Genomic DNA, 15,871 nt, shown 5'->3' on the forward strand with positions numbered 1-15,871 from the left:
AGTAGCAGCTTTCCCGCCCCTCCAGCTGCCTCCCACAATTAACACATCAGCCCCCCCCCCAAGGCACTGCCGTCACTCAGCCACACGTCTGGAAGTTGCTCTTGGAAGAGCCGAGGCATTCCTGGGTGTGCATTCCTGGCACGGCCCTGCCTCGAAAATTGCTGGTCCACGTGGAGAAGGAAGAGAAGGGGGAGCAGCCGGAGGGAAAGGGGGGAGGGGGTGTCAGACGGATTTGGGGGTGGGGGAGGAGGGGAGGGAAGAGAAATCCCCCCCAGCCTTGGGCAGACACTGCTGGCTCTGCTCCAGAGCTTCCCAAGGCAACCCCCAGCGGAGAAAGGCTGAGCCGGGAGGGGCCCTGGGCAGATTCAGGGGAGGCAGCCCCAGGCCTTCCCCCAAAGGGTCCGATGCCCTTAGGAGGACTGACTGCCAACCCAAAGGGCCCATGGAGGAGGACCAGAGAGAGAGAGGGAGAGAGAGAGAAATAGAGAAAGAATGAGAGAATGAGAGAGAGATAATGATAGATGAGAGAAAGAGAGAATGAGAGAGAGAATGAGAGAACGAGAGAAAGAAAGAGAGAGAATGAGAAATAAAGAGGGGGAGAGAGAGAGGGAGGGAGAGAGAGAGAAATAAAGAATGAGAGAATGAGAGAGAGATAATGAGAGAGAAAGAAGAGAGATAATGAGAGAGAATGAGAGAAAGAGAGAGAATGAGATAATGAGAGAAAGAAAGAGAATGAGAGAGATAATGAGGGAGAGAGAGAGGGAGAAAGAGGGAGAGAGAAATAGAGAAAGAATGAGAGAGAGAATGAGAAAGAATGAGAGAAAGAAAGAATGAGAGATGAGAGAGAGGGAGAGAGAGAGGGAGGGAGAGAAAGAGAGAGAGAGAGAAAGAGAAAGAAGAGAGAGAATGAGAGAGAGACAGAGAGAGAATGAGAAAGAATGAGAGAGATAATGAGAGAAAGAAAGAATGAGAGAGATGAGAGAGGGGGAGGGAGACAGAGAAAGAGAGAGAGAGGGAGAGAGAGAAATAGAGAAAGAATGAGAAAATGAGAGATAATGAAAGAGAGAATGAGAGAGAGATGAGAGAAAGAGAGAAAGAGAGAGAAAGAGAGGGAAAGAGAGAGAGAGAAATAGAGAAAGAATGAGAGAATGAGAAAGAGAATGAAAGAAAGAGCGAGAGAGGGAGAGAAATAGAGAAAGAATGAGATAATGAGAAAGAGAGAGATAATGAGAATGAGAGAAAGAGAGATGAGAGAGAAACCGAGAGAGAGAATGAGAGAGAGAATGACAGAGAGAAAGAGAGAGGAGAAAGAGAGAGAGATAATGAGAAAGAGAGAGAGAGAGAGATAATGAGAGAAAGAAATAGAGAATGGGAGAGAGATGAGAGAGAAAGAGAGGGAGAAAATGAGAGAGAGATAATGAGAAAGAGAAAGAGAGAAAGAGAGAGATAATGAGAGAGAGAGAGAGGGAGGGTGGGAGAGAGAGAGAGAGAGAGAGAAAGGACTCTTTCTCTTATCCAGACTGGAGCAAACTAACTGCAGGGGCGTCCTATGGCTGAGGAAGGTCTCCCTGCAGCTCCACATGGGCAGGGGTCCTGCAAGGCTGCGTTCCCTTCAGCTGCCCAGAGCCGAGAAGCACTCACCTGGCCTCTCCTTCTGACCTGTGCTGGCCAGGTGAGGCCGGGAAGCCCAGGTGTCTCTGCCCTGTCCCCTCCCTTTCCTGACTGGCCTCTCCCTCCCTAGCACGAGGGGGGGGAAAGCCTGCAGACCCCTGGGCCCGCCAAGGCAGCTTGACCAGGAGATCCCAAGGTTAGGTGCTTTGGGGGCAGATGGGGAAGGTCCTTCCTTCTGGAGAGGACACCGGCGGCCCCCAGCCAGGGCTCCTCAGAAGTGGGGGGGGGGGGACCCAAATGCACCTGAAAGGTGCCACCGGTTCCCCAGAGAGGAGCAGCAGCTGCCCTTGCCGAGAGAAGAACTCCTGGCCCGAGCTCCAAGGCCGAACGTGGTTGCCCGGGGTGCTAACCCGATCCCAGGTCTCCGAGCCCAAAGACAACTGAAACTGCTCGGTCTTATCGTATGCCTGGCCGGCCGGCCTGAAAGGAAGCCATTTCCGAGGGCCCCAGAACTGGAAGTCAGCTTCCCAGCATGCAACAGGTCACGATTAAAGTTTGGGACGCCATATTTGTTCCCACAAGGTTCTGTTTATTTATTTAAATCAGGGGTGTGCAACCTTGACCACTTTTAAGACTTGTGGACTTCAGCTCCTGGAATTCCTCAGCCAGCATAGCTACCCATCTTCTAACCAGCAAGATGTGGGACCTGGTCGGACAGAGATTTATTTATTCATCTAACAACTCGGGGGGGGGGGGGAGAGATAAAACCCAGCCAAGAGAGCTGAACTGCCTGCTTCTTTACAGCCGAACAAGCGGTCCAGGTTTTGCTGCTGATGCTTCACTGTGTGTTGTGAAACCTGCAGTGCCCAGCGTAGCCTACCTGCATGCTGCATCAAGAGAGGAACCAGCCTTGCCTCAAGACCGACAGCGCCACGAGCTCCATGAGGCTGCTGCCTGCCCTGGCTTGGCCCCATCTGAAGACCCTGGCAAGGAGGGTGCAGAGGGACTGGAACCAAAATGTGTGGGGGGATCTGGATGACGGAGGAGGTTTTCTGCTCCTGCCACCCGACCGGAGTCCACAGCGGATCCGACGGGGTGTAGATGGGATCCATACACAAAGACCAGGAGAGCCTGATGCTGCTGAGGCCTTCAGGAGCAGGGCAGCTTCTCCAGAGTAGCAGCCTGGCAAGGGTTAATCTTTATAAAGCCCTGGTGAGGCCACACCTGGAATATTGCAGCCAGTTTTGGTCACCATACTACAAAAAAGATGTTGAGACCTTGTTAAAAATTCAGAGAAGAGCAACTAAGATTATCACAGCCCTGGAGACTAAAACATATGCAGAACGGTTGGACAGTTTAAAGAAAATAAGAAACAGGAGTGACATGATAGCAATATTCCAGTATTTGAGGGGCTGCCACCAAGAAGAGGGGGTCACATTATTCTCCAAAGCACCAGAGGGCAGGTCAAGAAGCAACGGATGGAAACTGACCAAAGAGAGAAGCAACCTAACAGGAGAAAATTTCTAACAGTGAGGACAATTAATCAGTGGAACAGGTCGCCTCCAGAAGTTGTGGATGTTCCATCATTGGAGGTTTTTAAGAAGAGACTGGACAGTCACGTCACTTGTCTGAGTTGGTATAGGTTCTCCTGCTGGCGGAAGGCAGGCTGGGCTATAAGACCTCCAAAGTCCCTTCCAGTTCTATTCCATTTGTATTCCTATTTTATTTCCATTCCATTCCATATTTTCTATTCTATTCTATTCTATTCTATTCTATTCTATTCTATTCTATTCTATTCTATTCTATTCTATTCTATTCTATTCTATTATTATTCCATTCCATATTCTATTCTATTCCATTCCACATTCTATTCTGTTCTACAATCTGCTAATTCTATACTATTCTATTATCATCATTCCATTCCATATTCTATTCTATTCTGTATTTTATTATTCTATTCTATTCTATAATATGCTAATTCTATTCTATTCTATTCTACTCTACTTTATTCTATCATTATTCCATTCCATTCCATATTCTATTCTATTCCATTCCATATCTATTCCATTTCACATTCTATTCTGTTCTACAATCTGCTAATTCTATTCTATTATCATCATTCCATTCCATATTCTATTCTATATTTTATTATTCTATTCTATTCTATTCTATTCTATTCTATTCTATTCTATTCTATTCTATTCTATTCTATTCTATTCCTCCCCACTGGCCAAGACCAGGCTGTCTTTCCCCAGCCACCTCTGGCTGGACTGGGCTGACCTCAACTGGACACTCCTAACTGCGAGGGAGAGGGGATGGGTTCCTCCTGCCGCCTCCCCTCTGCCCCCCCCCCGCCCAGGAAGCTCCGAGCCAGCCCCAGCTCCGCATCCAACAGGTGAAGTCAGCGCAGGCCCCCCTCCCAGCACTCCAGACTGCAGCCCCCGGGCGGGGGCGGGGGCTCCCCCAACAGGAGGACGCTCAGGTAGGCGTGAAGCTGCCGCTGCCGCCGCCGCCGCCGCCGCGAGAGACGGAGGGAGCGAGGGAGGGAGGCGCCTCTCCGGCCGGCCACTCACGGACAATATAAAACTCGCGCGCGCCGGTCCGGCCGCTGCCGTCTTACAGGAGCCGCCGCCGCCCGCACGTGAGGCTCTGCCTGCGCCGAGGGGCCCCGCTCTCCAGAGGCGGCGGAGGAGGCGGGCGAGTCGAAAAAGGCCACGGGGATAAAGACGCCGGGGGAGCGGCGCGGAGTCGCCCGCCGGCCGAAAGATGAGAGACCGGAGCTGAGGCCGCCCGCCTCCGCCTCCGCCCGGCCGGCCATGTCCTCCTTCGCCCTGCTGCGCTCGGCGCCCAGCCGCTTCCTGTACCCCGAGGTGAGCGGCCTGCTGTCGGAGGAGGACGACGAGGAGAACGGCAGCGGCGAGAGCTCCGGCTCGGACGAGAAGCCCTACGCGCTGGAGGCGGCCGCCTACGGGCTGCCGGGCGGCCGGCGCGGGCCGGGCAAGAAGGGCGGCCGCGGCGTGTCCCGGGAGCCCCGGCAGCGGCACACGGCCAACGCGCGCGAGCGGGACCGCACCAACAGCGTCAACACGGCCTTCAGCGCCCTGCGGACGCTCATCCCCACCGAGCCGGCCGACCGCAAGCTCTCCAAGATCGAGACGCTGCGCCTGGCCTCCAGCTACATCGCGCACCTGGGCAACGTGCTGCTGGCGGGGGAGGCCTGCGGGGACGGGCAGCCCTGCCACGCCGGCCCAGCCTTCTTCCACCGCGGCGCGGGCAAGGGCGGCGGCAGCCCGGCCGCCCAGGAGAGCGAGGGCTCCCAGCCCAAGCAGATCTGCACCTTCTGCCTCAGCAACCAGAGGAAGCTGGTGAGTGGCGCGGGGGGGGGGAGGCAGGCGGGTAGGGGGTCAGAGCGGGGCTCCCCAAGCTGAGACACGCACGCCACCCTTCTCTGTGAGGTCCGGGGGGGGGGTGTCCCCCACTCCACCTAATAGAACCCCCCCCCAGAGATCAAAGCAGGGCAGCCCAGAGACGGGGGGGGGTAGGGGGACGGGAAGCAAGAGAGGCGAGCAGCCCTTGGCTTTCTGCAAGCCAGAACTGGGCCATCCTGACAATCTCTGGTTAGCCAAGGGCTGCTCTCAGATATCGTTTGTACCGGCAACCTGAGCCTTTCTCAACGCTCCAGCCAGGCCACCTGAACACACCAATATTGAGCAGGGACCGGGATCCTCCTTGGAGCCAGCAGGCCCATTTGGGCTGCTCCGGGGAGACCCAGAGGGCCCTTCAGGTGCCCAACCTTTATTACCCGCGGAGCCCCAGTAATTCCCAGGAGCAGAGGGCTTCCACTGGGAGGCTGGAGTCCGTTCCAGATGCAACGGTTACCTTAAGGGAGGGGGAGGAAGCCCTTCCAGGCAGCGCCCCATTGATCTGTTAAGCCGGAAGCAAAGAAACCTGCCTGCCCACAACACCCACCCACCCACAATATCGCACACTGCACAATCCCCGTGAGCAAAGAAACCTTTATGGAGGAAGGGGCATGGAGAGAGAGGTGCTAAAGGAGCTCCATTGGGGGACTCCACACAAAGTCCCACTGGTCCCTCAGTCCAGCCTGCTCCAGGATCCACTGGAGGGGGGGGGCTTTGGGGAAGGGGAGGGGTCCTGCCTGCTCAAGGATGCCTCCTGCCAGCAAAGCCCCTCTCTCTAGTCTGGTGGGGAAACAAAGACCATGCCAAGGCCTGGGGAACCCCCGCCTTGGATCTTCCCACCCCTGCCGTATCCGTTGCTGCTGCCAGCCAGGAGGGTCCTGAAGCACACATTTTAGATCTGGAGACTCCTCACTTCACAGACACACACCGTGGCGAGTATCCATTAGGGTCCTATGAGCACCGTGACTGCCAAGCAAAAGGTCCCCTCTTACTTAGGACGGCTATCCACCGGCTCGGGATGTTTGGTCTGGCACGGGAACAGGCTGCTGCTCACCCTCCCTCCGTATGGCTCAAAGTATCTGACGGAAAGGCCCTCGATTGAGAGACTTTAGCAAGGAATGTTAATTATTGTTAAAGCATAAAACACGGAGTGGCAACAGACACATTTGGCACACTTTCGGTAGTAGCTATCCTTCCTGAAGATTTTAGCTGCGATTTAAAAAAAGCCTTTTAAAAAATATTTAAAGTAAGAAAAAAATGCATTTTCCCATTGACTGTTTTAGATTTTATTTTATTTTAGTTCCATAATAGCCAGCAATAGAGACAAGGAAACTCTTTTAAGTTCGTAAACAATGTGCCACAAGAACTTGTATCCTAACGGAAAGTGCCATGCAAATGTCCACGTCTGCGTCTAAGGGCTTAAGAAAGGGCTGTGTTTTAGTCTAGGGTACAGACCCCCTCTAAGGCAACTAGCTCTCAGCAGGTCCCAGACCTGCAGAATGACAGCCCCCTTCCTCGTGGAGGTCCTCCCGGCAAGAGGCTACAGAGGCTGGGGTGCCCAAGGGCAGAAAGCGGGGTGGCTGGTCAAAAGGCCTGCAACCTCTGGGAGAAGCCAGCAATGCAGAGGACAAAGCCTCCAGGAGCAGGAGAACATCTGGCTTCCCAGAAGGCTCTCTCGGTCCAATCGCAGAGCGGAAGGCAGAAGGGGAACGTCTGACCCCCCCCAAAGGACGCCATGTGTTCTCCCTTCGCAGACAGAGAGAGGAGGAGCGGATGTGGTCCAGGAGCAAAAAACGGGGGTGCCTCCAGATTTCTTGGACCGCAACTCCCGTGGGTCCCCAGATTACTATCTGTGGATGTAATTGTCTACACAGGGCAACCGACACGTTTCCTCAAATCAATCTTAATTACGGGCGCATTTGGGTTAACGTATGAGGAAAGAGTCTGTGGAACCAGAGAAGATAAAAGGACGTAGAGAGGCGTCTGAGGAAGAAAGAAAAATGATCAGAATTCAATCTTGGCCGGTTTGAGGGGGTGACCTCAATTCTCCATTTACTCATCCTGGATGAGACACTTCACACGAACAAAACATGCAAGCTTCTTGGGGAAAGAGAAGCGTGTGGCCTTGTCCGATGGGGCTTCCTTTCCTTCCCCTTCTCTCTCTCGTGTGCGGCCACACAAGGGGGTGGCCACCACCACCACCTGAACATCAGGGGAAGCCGAATCAGGCGGCCTTCCCTTCCAGGCTCAGCCTTTGAAAGGCGGAAGGAGCGAGGAAGAGGCACAGCCTGAATGCCGGATCCCACAGACCCAAGAGGAAACGAGTCTCCGTGGGAAGGACCAGCTTCCTGGTCCATCTCCTTCACTGGGGCCCCTTCAGCCCTCAACAGCAGGCGGATACCTCAAATCTCCTCTAAAGCAGGAGGACCAGGAGAAAAAGTAAGCTGCTTCTTAAAAATGGCCTAGGCGTATGTTTGCAATGCAAATTCCAAACCCTTGTGAGCTGCCGCAATTGTTTAGCGGGGCTGTGGTTTCAGGCCTCATTTCTCACAGACACAAAACTTGCACGCCTTATTTCTGCTTCTCTGTTTGGTGAGTGTTGGGACCCTGCATCTGGGAGTGCGCGCATTTTTCCCCTCCCGTTGCTCTCCTGAGGAATTTCAGCAAGAGTTCAGGGCAAGAGCAGAGCAGCCCCAGAAGACAGAAAAACTCTCGGCCACGTCCAGCCTGGCTGGGAAAGGAAAGCTGCACTGGCCAGCCAGAGTCCTTCTGCCCGTCGAAGGAGCGGCACGCAAGGGGGACCGCGGAGGGGGAAGCGTCCACGCATGCAGGCGGTACTCTTAATCTCGAGCAACAGCAGCGGCACACTGGAAATACGCCTTGTGGCATCCAGGAACAGAGGCTGCTGCAGGGACAGCCACGGGAAACGCACCTTCTTGAGTTTCAGCATGAAAGGGGAGATTTTGCTCCTGGGCAGACACTTCTGCAAACCTACCTGTGGAGCAGGAGACCTTCCAAAGGTCACGGCTCAGAAGGCAACATCCATCACCCAGAAGGAGAAAAAAATATGCACTGGGGAGAGATGACCACCCCCAGGAACCAAGGGCTATTTTATGAAACATCTCTATGTGGAGAGCAAGTCCGCCTTTGCAACCGTTTGACCCACTTACAAGTGAATCAGCTTCATAAACAATGTCTACAATTAGGACTGCAATTGGGAAAATTAATTATAACAGCAGCGGCACTCCCTTCACTTTGCCAGGGTCAGTCCCCTCCCGGCCGGTTTACCCAGAGGACGCAAATAAGGATTTTGAAATGATCTCATATGAAACTTCCAGAAGGGCTGCAGGAAGGAGCAACTCTCCAGCTAGGAGGATGAAGCCGACCCTTCTTAGTCGGATTTGTCTGTGATCCATATTAAGGAATAAGGAATAAGGCTTTCCTCCCGGTTCCCAATCGATGTGACCCAGACAGAAGTTGAGAACTCCTCCAACAATTCACATCTGGGCAGTCTTGCTTTTCACTAAAAATGGTCCCCAGTCAGGAGCTGCCGCCTCATAACGGCTGGCATCATGGGGGCAACTTGGGGGAGTCGTACTTAGACCCGAAAACCTAGCTGGAGTTCAAAGGTGGGGCGTCTTTGGACCTGAAGGGACCAAGTACAGCAAGTTCTGGCAGCATTTATTTATTTTATTTATCAGATGTATGCAGCCACCCACCTCATGAAAATAGCACCCCCAACCATTTTTTAACAGGAAAGAAAAGGCGCTGCATGGAAAAAATGGGCCAGGTAGAGCCCAGAATTCCTCTGCTGCCGCTGCCGAAGTCAGCAAGGGGGCCACAGCTGCAGGCCCAAAGCCGACCCAGGAAGCCGCCCTAGAGCAGGTCAGGTCAGCGGTTCCTCTGGACCCGAAGGATCCCCTCCGTGGACAGGGGCTCCCGGACAGCCACAGGTCGTTTCAGGACACTCCAGGAGAAACGCTGGGCTCGAACCTGAGTCATTTTGCCCACGTGTGTGTGTGTGTGTGTGTGTGTGTGTGTGCTCTGACACTGCACGTCCCCAAAGGAGGCTGGCAGCTGTTAGGAGAGGCGCTCCCGAGTCAGAGGTCTCCCCAGCCGGCCTTCAGAAGTGGGGGGGGGGGGCTCCCTTCCGTGGAGCCGAGGGCAGGTAGCCGCGTTCAGCCCTGACTGTTCACTTCAGAAGGCCCCGTAATCCACCCATGTTCAGCGTCTTCCTGGGGCTGGCTACCTCCTAAGAGGGCTTGGGGACCCCTCCTCTTCCTGCAGGCCTTTTGCCCCACCTTTGCTGCTCTCATCTTGATGCCGGTGGGAGGACAGAGGTGGAACAATGGGGGGGGGGAGCGGCTGCCCCAAGTCTGGCAGGCAATGCTATCTTTTCAGGTACGGAATTCCCTCTTGCGTCCCCCCCCATGGAGAGTAATTGCATGAAAGCAGCCATAGCCACCAACGGTTTTGCTGCACTAGGTGCTCAGAGCACTGGCCAAAAATGAAAGTGGTTTTGTTAATTTTTGTTTGGATTTTGTTAATTTTTTTAAATTAGATCTGTATTCCGCCCTTCATGCAGCAGCCTAAGGCACCACACACAGCACTGCTACCTCAGCCTCTCCTTCGGGCTGGGAGAGGGCACGTGGGTCAAAGCCAACCAGCCAACTACTGGGGCCGAGTTGAGGGTTCTACGTCGCCATTTTCTACCTCGCTTCCTGTCCCGACAGCACTTTAAGAACTTTAAGATTGTACTTTTAATCCAATGCCCTACTTCCCACAATAGCTAGCCAAATTAACTAGCAATTTATTGATTTTTTTTAAAACAAACGCTAATGCAATCAATGCCAAGTATATCCCAAGGGCTTTCCAACAGGAGGCCTTTGGTGCCCGGAGGGGCTCCAGGACCTTGGTGGGAGATTGGAAGGTGCCCTTTTGGGCTACTTGAGAACGGCAGAGAGTTTAAGTGCAGCAGTCCTTAAAGGGCTCACAGACACCCACTGGGTAGATTCAGACATTCACAAGAGACTCTTTAGTTGCATTCACTTGACATTCTTCTCCGATGCCAAGACTGTCTGGCTACCAGGCCTCCACAAAGGATCCTTCTGGAAGCCCTCCTGGGGGTCATTCTTCCCATGCCTGAAACTTGCTTAAAAGCACAGAACGTTTCTTTAACCGCTGCCACATGGTTCTTGTGGTGTTTTGCTGGTGACGTTTTTCTTTGGGGGGCAAAGGCAGCCATGCTTTCTTTCACCCACCTGCCCTGAGTGCGGCTGCAGCTACTGGGACCCCCATGTTTAAAGGATGACCAGGTGCTGCAACACAAGTGCGCATTCCAGGTTGCAATGTTACATTTCAGAAGCAAAACGACAAAACACTGAAAATAAGCAAACCAGCTTTTCTCCCAATGGCTGCATCACCTGCCCTTCGACTATTTCATCCACAATTGCCCCCTATAAGGAGTACAAATCCTTATTCACAACAAGCCAGGAAAAGCCTCGGCCAGGGGAAGGTTGCCTACCCCTGGCCTAAGTAATACAATTCTGTCCCATCCCTTAAAAATAATTCTGCTCTCGATCCTAGGACTGGGAAGGAGGAAGGAGGGGTCCTCCCACCCCCGCTGCATCCAGCTTGGCCTTTCGTTCTCAGACTGTCCCACTGGCAGAGGGACCCTAGGCCTTTCCTTCTCCACCGCCGGTGGGGCTGGAAAGAATCAGAAGTGTGGAGGGGGGGGGGAAGGCAAAGGCCTCTGGCCCCCCTCCAGCAGATTCTCGGCTTTCGCTCTCCTAACGGAGGGTCAAGATGTCTCTGGAGGCGGGGGAGCCGTCTGCCTGGTTGACGGGGAAACTGGGACTTTGAGAGGCTGCGGTATGTCTCCGAAGCCCCTAGGGTGAAGAAGTTCCAGGGTCCCGGCCCCCCACGTTCACTCTCATCAACCCAAACAGAATTCCACACAAAAGGAAGGGAACCAAATGGGTCCCAGAACTCAAAGGAGTTTTTCTGCTTTTTCCTATCACATCTCGTGAAGCACAAGTTTCTTTAACGGGGGGGGGGAATCTGCTCCCTCTCTGAAGTCAAGCCTGTCTCCACCAAGGCAGCTCCCCCCCCCAGGTCTAGAGGGTCAGGCATTCACAGCATGTTTGGGGGTTGGGGGGGAGACCTCCATACACAGCAAGACCAGATGGGATATCTGGATCCTTCGAGCTGCAAGGGCCAGCCGGTAGTCACTGGATGGCCGTGCTTCAAGAGCCCCAGGAGCCCCCTGCAGTGTTTTGGGGTGCCGAAGGAGCCATGTCCCCCTTCTGGAGAAGGCAAGGGGCCGGCATGTAGGGGCTCAAGCGGAGAGCCTCTCCCTAGTCCAAAAACCTGGGCAGAAGCCAGCAGGAGCCCACTCCTGAGAATGCCATGCAAGCTCCCATGAGCGCCCTTGAGCCAGGGACCCTTTTCCTGGGCAAAGTTCCCCAAAAGGGGGGGGGGTCCCTTCCCCTCCCTCTCAGGCACCGACTCAGAAGCCGCAAGCAAGCTGAACCGAGAGGTCCCGGGGACCCCCACAGGCACTTCAGCAAGCAGGGAGAGGCACCTGGAAGCCAGCTGCGTAGCCCCCTTAATTTACGGTTCCTGCTTTCAGGGGCAGTGGGAAAGCAAAGGGATCAGGGGAAGAACCTGGGGCAGCCTTTTCCAGATCCCCACTTCCTCTCCAGACAGCAAGCGGGCTCTCGGGGCCTGAACATCTGGGAAATTCGGTGTGGCCGTTCCTGGGCTCACCCCTCCTCTTTAGCAAAGGATGGGCTTGCCCATTAAGAACCATCCGCTGACCGTTTATCCCACCCGAGGGGCCTCCTGACCCCAAGGCCCCCCAAAGGCCCTGAAAAAGCTGCCTCTGAATGATGACCAGCCAGGGAGACTCTGGCCATTGCCCAGCCCAAAGACGCCCAGTTAAACACTACCCCTCCCCCCCCCAAGTTGCTTCCTAACTGCAGGAAAGCAAAGGACGGAGAGCATATTCCTTCCAAGGGGAGGGTCCAAACGCGGGGAGGGATCCTAATAAAGAGGCAGGTGGGAAAGGGGCAATTGGCAGCCCTGGAAGCCCCGCGCTCACTCGGAAGGGCTCCTCTGGCTGTTGGCACTTGGGCACAGGAAGGGTGCAGGGGGGTAAGGCTAGAAATCTGGCACCCACAAGAGGAAGGAGGCCGTGCGGTGAGGAGGACCAGGGCCGGCAGCCTGTTGCTTTGTTTATAGACCTGGAGCCAGTTCTGGATGGCTTTGCATAATCTCCCCCTTCTCCTTTACCCCTGCAGAGTAAAGACCGAGAAAGAAAGACAGCCATTCGGAGCTAGCCCCGCGCGGAAGCAGGACGGTGGTGGCGAAGCTTGCAGCAGTGGCAGCAACTGGCCGGGCCCCTCTGGCCTGCCCTTGGCCGCCTTCTGGAGCAGGACGAACTTATGGGGAGAGACCGAGAGCCCCAAGACTGGATTTGCAGGCAAGCCGAGGAGGCCCAGAGCTGCCAATGTGGCAGAGGGGAGGCCGTGAAAGGCGCTTATGGCAAAGGGACCAGCATCGGGCGGAGGCGTCTTAACGGACCCACATCCTAGGAGGCGAGAAGAAAAGGGCACCGCGGCCGAGAGCGCCCCTTCGGCGGTTATGGGTCACCCTGTTGTCAAAACTCTGGCTGGGGCTCCCATCAGGACTGGCTGGACTTTTTTTGCCTTGATAATAATATAAAACCCAAGTTGTTTATATAGTGATCTTTTGTAAATATGCACCATAAACGTCCTTTCAGACTTTTGGCTGATGGATTCTGATTTGGTTCTGCTGCTTCCAGTCGGATTCAAAATGCCCAGGGGTCGCAGGCACTCTCCCTTCGTGCTGTGTCCCAGGGGGGACTTTCTAGCTTTGCTGGCTGAGGAATTCTGGGAGTTGAAGTCCACAAGTCACAAAAGAGCCAAGGTTGCCTACCCCTGTTCTAGTTTCTCTTTGAAGACGTTTCGCTCCTCATCCAAGAAGCTTCTTCAGTCCAGTTGCCTGCTGAAAAAGCACCTTTGGGATGCCACCTGGAGGCTCACCTGTGTCCTCAGGGTCACCTGAGTGGTGCAAATGGGTGTGGGGCCTTCCTGGAAGTGTTGAAAGGACTGTGTGGTGGAGGGGGAGAAATAGGACATCTTCTATCTCCAGTCTACCACACCGTCCTTTCAGCAGTTCCAAAAAGGCTCCACCCCCATTTGCTTCACTCAGGTGACCCTGAGGACACAGGTGAGCCTCCAGGTGGCCTCAACGGCTCTCAAAGGAGGCAAACACCCAGATGCCTGCTGAGGAATATAAACCCTTCCAATCCCCACCAGAGCTGAAGAAGCTTCTGGGATGAGAAGCGAAACGTCTTCAAAGAAAAACAAGACAACCCGGTCGCCTGGTGAAAAAAGCACCTTTGGGATAACTGCGACCTGGACGATTGAGAACCTCCATAGACACTTTGTACTGTGTGTTAATTTAGACAAGATTCGTGTCCGTTTGTGTTGATGTGGGATCAGAATGGATTAACGCTTCTTATTACAGGGCAGCCCAGAGACAATTACAGGAAGTCCTTGACTTATAACCACCACTAAACCCAAAATTTCTGTTGCTACGTGAGACGGTAAAGTGAATTTTGCCCCGTTTTACAACCTTTCCTGCCGCAGCTGTTAAGTGAAGCACTACAGTTGCGAAGTTAGCAACGCCATTGTTGAGTGCCTTTGCTTCCCCCTTGATTTTGCTTGTCAGAAGTTCACAAAAGGGGATCACATGACCCCGGGACACTGCGACCGTCACAAATACGTGCCAGTTGCCAAGCAGGTTGCCAAGCAATGGCCGTAAATGTGAAAAACGGTCATAAGCCACTTTTTTCAGTGCTGCTGTAACTTTGAAGTCACTAAACGAGCTGTTGTAAGTCGAGGACTATCCGTATCTGCGTTTCCTTGGGCTTTGGCCAACCCACGAGGCCCGCTCCCTGGCAGAGGAGGCAGCCTGAGCAGCCGTGTGCGAAAGGGAAGGGCTGGTCAGGAGCTGGCTGGGAAGGCAGGAGGCCAAGGCAGCCCGGGAAGGGCCGTTGGCCCCAGGAGGGGGCTGGGACGATGCAGGGGAGAAGCCTCTGGGGGCTTCTGTGTACCCCATTTAAAAAAGCATCTCCTTTCAGTGAGAGGAAGATTAGTTTATGGAGCTTTATTTTCCACAACCCCAGTATTATCCATGAGCTCGGAAGGGCTTCAAAAAGAGGGGGAAGGGGACTCAAACAATGGGGAGGGCACGCGGAGGGCTGCTTTTAGAAAGAGGACCTGGGCGAAGGACCCTTTTGGCTTAATGCAGTCACGGGACAGACCAGCTGCATGTTGACAGCAGAGCAACCATCTGGAGGGTGGGGGGGGGGACATTTGTAGGCCAAGACTAAAGGAAGGATGGAAGTTGACGCTGCTGCCCAAGAACTAGACTCTCCCCCAAACATTAAGAAAAGCCCAGCGGCCAAGGAAGAAATTTAGACTGAGACCTGAAGGTTTCTAAACAAAACACAAGGCCTAAATGTTGGTGGCCTTGTAAGGATGCCTCCTCTATCCGGAGAAAAACATTGGCTGCCGGGTCCCCAAAAGAGTGACGTTGCAAAGGTCCCGCATCCTTGCCCAAAGAAAATCTGAACGCCAAAAGACGTGAATGCAGCTGGATTCAGGCTCATCCTGCAGCACAGGATTAACCAACTGAAAGTTCCTGAACCGGCACCAAAGTGTTGACACGGGAGCAAAGAGGACTTTGCTTTCCTCTGCAGCAAGTGGGAGGCCCTGATCCCCCAACTGGCCAAGTCCAGCCTGCCCACTTCTTGCTCTCAGACCACTTCCACAGAAACGTCAGCATTGGAGGAAAAATACCCTTAAAAAAAAAAAAAAACATTCAGAGTAGCTGCCACCCTATCTAAGGGTAGCCAATTTAACCTGCAACAACCCCAGCCTCATATAAATCAGGGATGGGTAGTTATGGGCCCTTTATGACCTGTGGACTTCAACTCCCAGAATTCCTGAGCCAGCCATGGGGGGGGGGGGTAAAGGGGCCACAGTTGTCCACCCCTGATTTAAATGCTCTGTTCTTTTTGTCCTTTTCTTCCCCCCACAAGAACTTTCACCTGCAATGGCACAGCCTGAAGTGGCGTGGAAGGGGCAGTGGCCCCAAGTTGCGCATGACCAGAGTTGTGTGGCTGGTTTTTTGGGTGTCTTGACACCTAGCCACAAACTATGCAACTTTCCAGCCTGATTGCCTAAGCCAGGGTAGGCAACCTCGGCTCTTTTATGACATGTGGACTTCAACTCCCAGAATTCCTGAGTCAGGAATTCTGGGAGTTGAAGTCCACGCGTCATAAAAAGAGCCAAGGTTGCCCACCCCTGGCTTAAACCAAAGATGGGACTAGAACTTGGGGTTTCCAGCCTGGTGCCTTGAAACAGGTCCCAAAGTGGTTCTCAGAGACATATTAAGGAAAAAGGGTTTATTCTGCGAAAAAGTGAACATTCATTTTTGGGGCAACTCCTACCCCCATCCACCGCTGTCAAGCCAGCATCTTTTTAGCAACCTTTGTCATTTGGGAGGCACACTGTGCTGTACAAAAGGGAAACAATATGGTTCTTCTAGCAGTAAGGTAGATGGATTCAACTACATCCATCTACATGCTCACTGAGAGAGTTGTGGCACCCAAACAATTGCAGCTATTTCTCAGACAACAAATCCTACACTTGTAAACTCGGGTTTCTGAAACAGTTCCACTTCTGATAAAAGATTTCTTAAGTCAATTGTGGTAGTTCTGTTGAATCCTAGAACAAACAGAGGCA

General features: G+C 53.6%; 2 protein-coding genes across 4 annotated transcripts in view; one reads left to right on the forward strand and one right to left on the reverse strand.

The window, feature by feature from the left end:
- BOP1 (BOP1 ribosomal biogenesis factor) overlaps positions 1-15,871 on the reverse strand; it is a 58,807-nt gene that overhangs the window by 8,025 nt on the left and 34,911 nt on the right. The gene's annotated exons all lie outside the window — the stretch shown is intronic.
- Positions 4,007-13,002, forward strand: SCX (scleraxis bHLH transcription factor). Its single transcript, XM_039321314.1, has 2 exons — positions 4,007-4,976; positions 12,335-13,002. The coding sequence occupies exons 1-2, from the start codon at positions 4,428-4,430 to the stop codon at positions 12,371-12,373; spliced, it is 588 nt and encodes a 195-aa protein (XP_039177248.1). The 5' UTR covers positions 4,007-4,427; the 3' UTR covers positions 12,374-13,002.

Source organism: Crotalus tigris, unplaced genomic scaffold (assembly GCF_016545835.1).
Source record: "Crotalus tigris isolate CLP2741 ecotype Arizona unplaced genomic scaffold, ASM1654583v1 scf7180000023738.1706062, whole genome shotgun sequence".
Lineage (NCBI taxonomy): Eukaryota > Metazoa > Chordata > Lepidosauria > Squamata > Viperidae > Crotalus > Crotalus tigris.

What these genes read in the sequence shown, in the direction of transcription:
- SCX (XM_039321314.1), top strand. Translation starts at nt 4,428, where the DNA reads ATGTCCTCCTTCGCCCTGCTGCGCTCGGCGCCCAGCCGCTTCCTGTAC. An exon ending in TCAGCAACCAGAGGAAGCTG is followed by an intron (nt 4,977 to 12,334) that starts GTGAGTGGCGCG and finishes TTACCCCTGCAG; the next exon opens with AGTAAAGACCGAGAAAGAAA.